The sequence below is a fragment of the Cucumis sativus genome, chromosome 5 (assembly GCF_000004075.3).
Source record: "Cucumis sativus cultivar 9930 chromosome 5, Cucumber_9930_V3, whole genome shotgun sequence".
NCBI classification, from domain to species: domain Eukaryota; kingdom Viridiplantae; phylum Streptophyta; class Magnoliopsida; order Cucurbitales; family Cucurbitaceae; genus Cucumis; species Cucumis sativus.
Window position 1 is genome coordinate 30,592,323 of NC_026659.2, and position 10,948 is coordinate 30,603,270.

At 37.4% G+C, this 10,948-nt stretch overlaps 2 protein-coding genes across 2 annotated transcripts; one reads left to right on the forward strand and one right to left on the reverse strand.

Annotated features, from left to right (window-relative positions):
- Positions 1-251: 251 nt before the first annotated feature.
- On the forward strand, positions 252-3,818 carry LOC116404081. Its single transcript, XM_031886275.1, has 3 exons — positions 252-520; positions 974-3,433; positions 3,523-3,818. The coding sequence occupies exon 2, from the start codon at positions 1,002-1,004 to the stop codon at positions 3,420-3,422; it is 2,421 nt and encodes an 806-aa protein (XP_031742135.1). The 5' UTR covers positions 252-520; positions 974-1,001; the 3' UTR covers positions 3,423-3,433; positions 3,523-3,818.
- Positions 3,819-6,017: 2,199 nt separating this feature from the next.
- Positions 6,018-10,521, reverse strand: LOC116404082. The gene is made up of 7 exons (XM_031886276.1): positions 10,390-10,521; positions 7,736-7,809; positions 7,091-7,099; positions 6,857-7,003; positions 6,460-6,771; positions 6,244-6,386; positions 6,018-6,160 (listed from the first exon to the last, which is right to left on the reverse strand). Exons 2-6 carry the CDS (start codon positions 7,799-7,801, stop codon positions 6,267-6,269), a joined length of 654 nt encoding a protein of 217 aa, XP_031742136.1. The 5' UTR covers positions 7,802-7,809; positions 10,390-10,521; the 3' UTR covers positions 6,018-6,160; positions 6,244-6,266.
- Between the last annotated feature and the right edge of the window lie 427 nt (positions 10,522-10,948).

The window sequence follows — 10,948 nt, forward strand, 5'->3', positions numbered from 1 at the left end:
AAGGGTAAAAATGAATAATAATGGAAAAGAGAGAGCGTGGGGTATGAAAAAAGAGGGGAAATTGACAAAAATAGGCCAAAAATGGGGTATAAATAGAGTTTTAGGATTGATTGTAGAAAAGTTGAGATTTAGGATAAATTGGAGGTGAAATGACGAAAATACCCTCTTTTAATTTTAATTCACATTTGCTCTTCTCTTCTTTTCACAACCCCTTCTCCTCTCTTCCTCTTCTCTAATGTCATTCACCTGAAGAAAAAAAACAGAATTGCGAACGCAGCCTTCTTCTCCTCTCCTCATAGATTACGTAAAGGGAAAAAAAAAGAAGAATCCTTCTCTTGCAGTCTCATAGATTACGTAAAGAAAAAAGAAGCATTTCTCCTCCTTCTCATAGATTATGTAAAGGAAAAAGAAAAAAGAAAAACTCATTTGCGATTCTTCTCCTCTCTCAAAAGTTTGTCAACTTTCCGCTTTACTCCGGTGTCGTTCATCATCTACTCCGGCGAACATCTCACGCATTGTGGTTTGTTTTAATTTTTAAATCCGAATCTGAATTGTGTTGTGTTATATGTATATATATTTTTGCATCTTAAATGTATAAATCAAATATTATTTTTTATTGTTTCAAGTTGATTTAGGGTTGATTTAAGGTTGCTTTATAGATGTTTCAAATGATGTTAGCAATTTATCATTATTATTATTTTATCTCGCAAACATCTGGTAGACATCTCGCAAACATCTCGCAGACATCTTGCAGGTTCTTAAATTGAAATGTTTAATCTGAAATGAATTGATTTAGGGTGACTTTTAGCTATTGTTTTTTGTATCTCGCAATATCCTAAACATTTTGTAGCTGTCAAGATCGTAAACATGTAGGGTGTGACTATGCACGTTTTATTTAGTATTTACCTACTGTTTTTTAATAAACTTTGTTTATGTGATATGTCAAATGCTAACTTCAAATCATTTTTTGCAGCAATTGAAAAGTATAAGGTGGTTTAAGGATGTCACATATTCCCATGTTAGTGCGTTACGGTGGTATGTGGGATGAGAGGCGAAGAAAATACGAAGGAGGCATGTTAAAAGGCATCGTTGTCAGTAAAGAAATAACACATAAAGATTTACAGGCAGAATTATATGACCTTGCAGAAGTTGACCCTTCAAAGTTCGACGTAATGATAAGATGCATATATGAGATAAAAGTGGAACACGAAGCTCCTACATTTGAGTTAAGCAATGACCGTGATTTGAAGTTTTATCTTCTTAGTGAAAATCCATTAAAGGTCCCTTTATACGTCTCATTTGAGCCTAAAAGTAATCAAAGCAAAAAAGTGTTAAGCAAAGATTACAATTCAGTATCTGGCAGCAACCAAGCTCATAACTTAAACCCTCATCCTCCAATTGTAATGGATACATTAAATGAGAATGAAGTCCATGTTCGTGAAGTTGAAGTTGGCTTGTGTGATAACGTGATAGGGACCACTTCGGCTATATGGGAATCATATGAGTCATATGATTCGAAAGATGAGACTTTTACATGGGAGCCAGTAGAGATGAATAGTGAATCATTTGACATCCCACAACATAGAGATGGTCCTACAAAAGATTGCAAAGGAAAATCTAAAGTTCGTTACAGCTCTTCTAGCCAAAAGTTGAAGACAGACATGAATGATTGGTCCGAAGAAAGCTCTACAAGTGAGGAGTTTGATGTAGGACAAATATTTTTTTCCAAAAAAGATTTGTCAATGAGATTAAGTGTCTTGGCAATGAAAAAAAATTTTCAGTTTGTAGTAAAAAAGTCTACAAAAGAGGTTCTCTTTGTTAGATGCATTGACAACAAGTGTGGTTGGAGACTGCGAGCGATGAGATTGAAGGATTCAAATATATTTAAGATTAAAAAGTATGTCAAAGTTCATTCGTGTTCTCTTGACGTTTTGAATCGTGACCATAGGCAAGCAAAATCTTGGGTTGTTGGAGAATTAATAAAGTCAAAGTTCAAGGGAGTCGGTCGTCTATACAAACCGCGTGATATCATAGAAGACATGAGGCAAGACTATGGCATAAATATGAGTTATGAAAAAGCATGGCGCGCTAGAGAAAATGCGTATGAACGAGTGCGCGGGTGTCCTGAAGAGTCATATAATCTATTGCTTAGATATGGTGAAGCTCTCAAACTTGCAAATGTAGGTACAATATTTCACATGGAACTTGAAGATAATCGTTTCTTCAAATATCTTTTTATGGCTGTTGGTCCATGTGTTCGAGGATTCTTAAACTGCATTAGACCGGTTATAGTCATGGATGGAACATTCCTTAAGAACAAATATCGGGGTCAGTTGATAGTTGCTGTTTGCTTGGATGGTAACAATCAAATTTATCCTCTTGCCTTTGGAGTGGTGGACAGAGAAACAGATGCTTCAATACAGTGGTTCTTAGAGAAATTGAAAGGTGCAATAGGAGAGGTGCCTAATCTAGGCTTCGTGACAGATCGAAAAACATGTTTTTCTAAGTGTATTGCATCGGTTTTTCCCTCCGCATTCCATGGACTTTGTGTCCAACACTTGACTCAAAATTTGAATGATAAATACAAGAATGACACTATAGCTACTTTGTTTTACAATGCATCTAGAACATACCGTGAATCAACGTTCTCAGAAGCGTGGAGAAGTATTCTTGCATTTCCTAATGATTCAGGAAAATATTTAAACGATGTTGGAATAACACGTTGGTCTCGTTTTCACTGTCCAGGAAGACGATATAATATGATGACAACAAATATAGCAGAGTCCATGAATTCTATACTGAAAGAACCTAGAGATTTGCCTATTGCTTCATTCCTTGAACATGTTCGAGCTTTGCTACAACGTTGGTTTTGGGAGCGTCGAGAAGAAGGCATTAAAGTGACGTCTACATTGACTAAATGGGCAGAGTTAGTTCTACAAAAGAAACAAGAACGAGCTTTGACAATGAAAGTCAACCCAATTGATTGTTACCAATTCCATGTTAAAGATTTAGATAAAGAGGAGGTCATAAATCTTCATACTCAAGAGTGCACTTGTAAGGAGTTTCAAGCTGAGCAACTACCATGCGCACATGCCATTGCTGTTGCACGGGATCGCAATATAAATGTTTATAGCTTATGTGCTAACTATTACACTAATGAATGTTTGTTGGCAGCATATTCGGAGGCCGTCTACCCAGTTGGGAATCAGTCGGAATGGAAGACAACCGAAGAATATGTACATATGACTGTCTTACCTCCGAAAGTAGTCAAAAGAGTTGGTCGACCGAAGAAAAAGAGGATTCCAAGTGTCGGTGAAGCACCAAAATTGCATAAATGTGGTCGATGTAAAGAAACAGGCCACAATAGATTAACGTGTACCAATCCAATTTCATACATCCAGAAGTCGAGCATACAAGATTAGTACCCGTCTTGGTACGTAGTAATAGTTTTATACTTGCTTGGTTTGTGCTTGCGTTGTTTGCATGATCACGATGTAAAAAAGGTTCATTTTTTTAATGCAGGTGGAAGATGCTTATAAAATTGTGTCCTGTGTTGTTTGCAAGATCACTAAAGTCATCTCACTGACAATTCTAAGTTGAAGACTTTTCTTCTGCAACTTCAAGACTTTCCTTCTCTTTTTTTTTTATCCTACAGTGAACTGTTTATAGAATATTTACTCCTTTGGCATTTCAAGCTTTTTGAGAAAGACTTGAAATCCTATTATGACAATATTGTGTGCTTTAGAACTCAATAAATGCTCTCCTTTTGCTACTGCAGTATTAATGATGCAAATCTTGCTGATTACTTTTAGTTTTTACATTCATCTTCAAGGTTCAGCCTCTGTTAGTTTTTACAAGGTTCAGCCCTTGCTGATTACTTAAAGGTTCAGCCCTTGCTGCATTTGAAGCCTCTTGCTGATTACTTAAAGTGTGCAGTAGTAATAAATGCAAAGCTTTTGCTACTTTTAGTTTTTACAAGGTTCAGCCTCTTCAAGCATATGAACCACCATTTGCATGAAGGGCCTTGTAGATGGAATCTTAGTCGTGCAGCGAAGTGCGATCCTTACCACTTTGACTGCGTTCTCCACTTTGATATGCTGGGATCTACCATCTCTTTCAGATTACCTTTTAGATATCTCATTCTGCTTTCCTGTTGTTTTCCTGGCAGTTGTCTTAGAAAATGGGCTTCTTTTATGTTGGTACTTCCATTAGAACAACTCCAAAGCTGCAAAGAATAATGTTTGAACAATCCATGAGAAGTAAATAATATTGTGTGCTTTAGAACTCAATAACTGCTCTCCTTTTGCTACTGCAGTAGTAATGATTCAAATCTTCAAGCATATGAACCACCTCTTCAAGCATAGTAATCTCAAGCATAGTAATCTCAATGCAGTAGTAATGAGTTGACTCTGAAAGTTCAGGTAGTAGCAAGACTGAGCTAATTTTAAGTAATGTATAAAGCCGGCTGGTTAACAGCAAAGGTACAGAACAAGACACAGATCAAAATGCTGCTATTGGTAATGAGGATCAATTGTTCGTACATAAGATGTTTTTATAATGAAAACCTGCTACGTGAGGCTATATATAAATCAGTTCCGCAGCCACCATAAACCTCTGCTCCACCACCGGTAACACATCAAGAATGTCTATATAAAAGTTCTGCACACTTTACAATTTTTCACCTGCATTGTTGTACATTATATAAAAGTTCTGCACACTTTACAATTTTCCAAGATAATGAAATAAAAATTGCATACCAAAAAACAAAAATGGTCTTCATTCCATTATATAAAACTATTTATGTACATAGTTTGGAACATATACAATTCCTTCGAAAGTTGAAACTGAAAGTCAATACATGGGATTGTTGGTCCATAATTGAAATGCCAATTGTTTTCTAAAATATGACATGTTTTCTTGACATAATGTAGCTACATCTAAACCAGAAGCTTCATATTCGAAATACTTAATTGTAAATACACCACAATCACTATTGTTGCGTTGAAGTGGAATGGAGTCGACAATGACAAGTGGCCAAGGTTCCTTGTGTGTTGATGATCCGCCTCTCCTAACAAAGAATCCAGTAGCATCGAGCAAATTTGGCACCATCTCTTGAATTGGCTCTAATATGCTTCTCATATCTTCGGCACTCGTCAGCGACGGAAGCGAATCCCATACCTTAACTTGACAACGTACCAAGTCCAAGCATAATAGAATCCAATGATTGCCATGGATATTGAATGGAGAGTAAATGTAATCAACATTCACCCAAGGATCTTGACAGTCTTGTTTTGATCCGACAACATAGTCAACCAACCGATACTCCTCCTTCCAGTGAAATGGTCGATTCTCTTTAATACATTCTTGGTATTCAGGCCACTTCGCAACTAATAGTCGCTGGAAGGAAAAAAAACACACATGCATGTATACAATGAGACAATAAGACAAATATCAAAAGCAAACTCAGTACATAAAGTATGGTTGCGAGTACAAACCATGAATAGTGTGTCTACAGTTGTGAAGTTTTGAGCAGTAGGTATCATGGCTGTCTTAATGTTGAAGCGAATGAGAAGAAACAGTGCATCCAAATGCTAATAGAAACAAAATAAAGCATTTAATTCGGTTATGCGATCAAACCAACTTCTTGAAGGTACTAAGTGCTCTAAAACTGTAAATAAGAAATAATGAGAAAAGTTCTAACCTCATCCGCCAACCACCGACGACACATGAACAAGTCTCTGAAAAACTCCTTCGATTTTTTCCCGTGAAAAGTTTCACGCACCTCATCTTTCGTACGCTTGTCTGTGATCCAAGCTCTGAGTCGATCTAAATGGGCGTCAGGTATTTTGTGCATAGGATCATAGACGGATGGTTGAGACTGAGAGGTGGTGGTGATTGATTTTGTAGTCCGTTTATCTAAAGCTGTGAAGGGGGTTGACAAGTATACACTTGCACGCTTGCTACGTGCGGGCCGAACATGTGGTCGTTCAGTGGATAATGGTTCTATTTCCATGACGTCTGAATCAAAATAAGTAAGACTTTTTACTCCAATTTCCTCGTTCAAATCGTCAACGACGTCTACTGGCTCCTCCGAATGAATATGAACCTTCTTATCCAACTCATCCATTGTGTCATCCTCCGTGCGGTTTGCTTCGACACCCTATGGAAGGTCAAAATGCATTACTAAGGATAAAGCATTAGTAAGGATGATTTTCACCCCACTACAGAACTTTGATTCCTAACCTGCTTTTGACGTTCAACATGTTTCACCCATCACTTGTGTCATCCTCCTTGGGCATCCTCAACCAAGAAGGTGTACCGGGTGTGTCAACATCTTCGGTCTGGGCATCATGACCTTCAACTCCCGTGCAGTCTCCTTCTTCACCCTTTGGAAATGTCAAAATGTATTGGTAACGTTAAACAAACTTTGAAAATGTTAAACAAACTTTGATTCCTAACCTTTTTTTGAACTTCAAGGTGTTTCAATATAGTCGACAGCATTGATTTTAGGCTTTCACGTTCATTCTCGAGAACCGCTACTCGATATTTGAGTTTTCGAACAACTTCTTTCATCTTAGACTTCCACTTCTTCTTTTTCTTACTCTTTTTGCAGTCATTGTCATCATTACTAGCTTCTCCTGGTCGTTTTGAATCACCATTCTTCTCAGAAACGGTGTTATATGGATGAGTTTTCTCAACAAGTTCCCCTGAAGACATTCTTAGATGCTCCTCCTCTTCAGGCATCATCTCAATTACCACGTTAATTAAGAACTACAAAGTGGAAATGTAGTTAGTTAGTCAAAACATAAAGGAACAAAGTCATGCATTCGGTAAGTTACTGTTTGTTGATACTTACCATTGGTGAGTCAAACACCTGCCTCTGTAGGACATGAGACTTCGGCGATAGTTCGCACACCCACCTCAGCATTCGTGGTATTGCATCGTTGCTTACTTTATGTACACCACATTCAGTGATGGTTGGTATAGACTCATATGCCCAAACCTATTCCATGTTCAACAAAACAAGTTTAGCAAGTGTCCCAAGATATATGTATATATAAATATGTGCATAGGAAGTAAAGTAACATACCTGTAACGCCTGCGGAAATCCCATGACAGTATATTTTGTCTTAGTTGATTTATTCTTTCCCTTGGCATGTTGCATGTCCAAGGCTCGTTTTAAGGCAGAAAGTGTACGTCCAAAAACCAACCCTCCCCAATCGTAATTGTTAAATGTGGTCCAATCATCTGCAATCCTAAATAAAGTTCGGTCCACTTTCGTCCGCCTATCTTTTCCTAACAATGACATCTCTATAAAGTAAACTAGAGCTAATTTAACTATGTCATCGTCATCGTCATCCCCCTCGTATTCCACAAATGTGTCCTCTAAGTCACTTATATAAATACACTTTTTTTGTTCGAAGAACTTCTCCAACAACCTACTATTCCCAACCAAATCAATAGGCTCTGGTTGAGAACTCCATAGACCCGTCATCATATTAAATTCTCTCCTTCCAAAACTGCACACGACTTCTCCTATCTTGAAACTTATGTGATCAACCCTTTCATCTTCCACCTCTCTTAACAATAAGTAGTGGATGAGCGGCCCATTAAAGATTATATTCAGATCCAAAAAGTGGCCGAACTTTGTATTTCTAAATAAGGTTAATTGATCCGGTTTCAATTTAGCCTTTATTGTACGTGTACTGTTTTCTAAATGTGCTAAACTACTTACTATAGACTGAAAATGATGAGCAGGGTCAATCTTGTACATGGGACCGTTAGTTGATGTCGAAGCCATACTGAGACCTGCATAAAAAAAAAAACTAATTAAATATAATTGCATAAGAGACTTACTTAACATGGATGCACTAGCATCTTGGGACTTCTACTCAAAATTTTGGAAGGTGAGAGATAGGTGCTGATAGGTGAGAGATGATGAAAAACTTCAAGGCAAAGTTGCTAAGTCTAATAGAATTGCTAACCCTATAGCCTTAACACCTAGTAGACTAGCTAAACATGCATTCTAAACCGTTTAGGAAGTTTACACTCTTATATTGGGACTTCTACTCAAAATTTTGGAAGGTGAGAGATAGGTGCTGATAGGTGAGAGATGATGGAAAACTTCAAGGCAAAGTTGCTAAGTCTAATACAATTGCTAACCCTATAGCCTTAACACCTAGTAGACTAGCTAAACATGCATTCTAAACCGTTTAGGAAGTTTACACTCTTATATTGGGACTTCTACTCAAAATTTTGGAAGGTGAGAGATAGGTGCTGATAGGTGAGAGATGATGGAAAACTTCAAGGCAAAGTTGCTAAGTCTAATACAATTGCTAACCCTATAGCCTTAACACCTAGAAGACTAGCTAAACATGCATTCTAAACGGTTTAGGAAGTTAACACTCTTATATTGGGACTTCTACTCAAAATTTTGGAAGGTGAGAGATAGGTGCTGATAGGTGAGAGATGATGGAAAACTTCAAGGCAAAGTTGCTAAGTCTAATACAATTGCTAACCCTATAGCCTTAACACCTAGTAGACTAGCTAAACATGCATTCTAAACCGTTTAGGAAGTTTACACTCTTATATTGGGACTTCTACTCAAAATTTTGGAAGGTGAGAGATAGGTGCTGATAGGTGAGAGATGATGGAAAACTTCAAGGCAAAGTTGCTAAGTCTAATACAATTGCTAACCCTATAGCCTTAACACCTAGTAGACTAGCTAAACATGCATTCTAAACCGTTTAGGAAGTTTACACTCTTATATTGGGACTTCTACTCAAAATTTTGGAAGGTGAGAGATAGGTGCTGATAGGTGAGAGATGATGGAAAACTTCAAGGCAAAGTTGCTAAGTCTAATACAATTGCTAACCCTATAGCCTTAACACCTAGAAGACTAGCTAAACATGCATTCTAAACGGTTTAGGAAGTTAACACTCTTATATTGGGACTTCTACTCAAAATTTTGGAAGGTGAGAGATAGGTGCTGATAGGTGAGAGATGATGGAAAACTTCAAGGCAAAGTTGCTAAGTCTAATACAATTGCTAACCCTATAGCCTTAACACCTAGTAGACTAGCTAAACATGCATTCTAAACCGTTTAGGAAGTTTACACTCTTATATTGGGACTTCTACTCAAAATTTTGGAAGGTGAGAGATAGGTGCTGATAGGTGAGAGATGATGGAAAACTTCAAGGCAAAGTTGCTAAGTCTAATACAATTGCTAACCCTATAGCCTTAACACCTAGTAGACTAGCTAAACATGCATTCTAAACCGTTTAGGAAGTTTACACTCTTATATTGGGACTTCTACTCAAAATTTTGGAAGGTGAGAGATAGGTGCTGATAGGTGAGAGATGATGGAAAACTTCAAGGCAAAGTTGCTAAGTCTAATACAATTGCTAACCCTATAGCCTTAACACCTAGTAGACTAGCTAAACATGCATTCTAAACGGTTTAGGAAGTTAACACTCTTATATTGGGACTTCTACTCAAAATTTTGGAAGGTGAGAGATAGGTGCTGATAGGTGAGAGATGATGGAAAACTTCAAGGCAAAGTTGCTAAGTCTAATACAATTGCTAACCCTATAGCCTTAACACCTAGTAGACTAGCTAAACATGCATTCTAAACCGTTTAGGAAGTTTACACTCTTATATTGGGACTTCTACTCAAAATTTTGGAAGGTGAGAGATAGGTGCTGATAGGTGAGAGATGATGGAAAACTTCAAGGCAAAGTTGCTAAGTCTAATACAATTGCTAACCCTATAGCCTTAACACCTAGTAGACTAGCTAAACATGCATTCTAAACGGTTTAGGAAGTTAACACTCTTATATTGGGACTTCTACTCAAAATTTTGGAAGGTGAGAGATAGGTGCTGATAGGTGAGAGATGATGGAAAACTTCAAGGCAAAGGAAATGGTCTTTCAACAATGCAGCTTATGATAATGTCTTTAGAATACAATATTTAGAATGCATGTTTAGCACATATCTATTGTACTGGTAACTTTGCAGAGTTTATATGGGATACCAAATATATGTTCGAATTCAAGTTCTAAACTCCAAGGTATGGTTTTTCTATTATTACAGTACATTGCAAAGGAAATGGTTTTTCTTCCTAAAAACAGAATGGCTCCCACGGTTCTCTATGTCTGTGTGCATATGACATGCATTTCTTCTCCAAAATGTGCCAAAAACAAAAAACTCACATCTTAACAGACAACTTAAACAAACAAGATGGAATACTGTAATAATAAATAAGCTACAACAGACTAACTCTAAAAAAAAAACTGAGATTTTATTACTCACTTGACTTCAAAGATGATGGATACGGCACTGCCAATGTAGAGGAGTGGATAAGAAATGGAGAGGTCCGGTGAAAACAAACCTGAAATCGAAATGGATGGAAGTGGAGAAGCGTCCGCCGGAGATGAAGTCGAAATGGAGACCCGTGCAGAAGAAATGGAGACGTTCGGTGAACAAGTTGAAATCGGAAAATATAGCGGAGAGTCGTGAAGAAGAAATGGATGGAAGTGGAGAAGAAATGGACGGAAGAGAAAAACGTTCACCGGAGGCGGAGCGGAGAGAGTTGAAGAGGGTAACTGCAGACGCGGGAGAGTTCAAATGCGAGTTTACGTTTTTCTTTTGAACGGCCTTTGCTGTTCGGGTTGAAGAAAAGGAAAAAGAAGAAAAGAGGAAGGAAAATAAAAGAGGGTATTTTCGTCATTTCACCTCCAATTTATCCTAAATCTCAACTTTTCTACAATCAATCCTAAAACTCTATTTCTACCCCATTTTTGGCCTATTTTTGTCAATTCCCCAAAAAAGAGTTTATTCTGTGTACACACGTGTGCATGTGCATGTGACAGAGAGAGAATGAAAGAGATGGGTTTTGGTTTCAATTATTATTAAGAGAAAATATATATATATATATATTATAGTGGAAA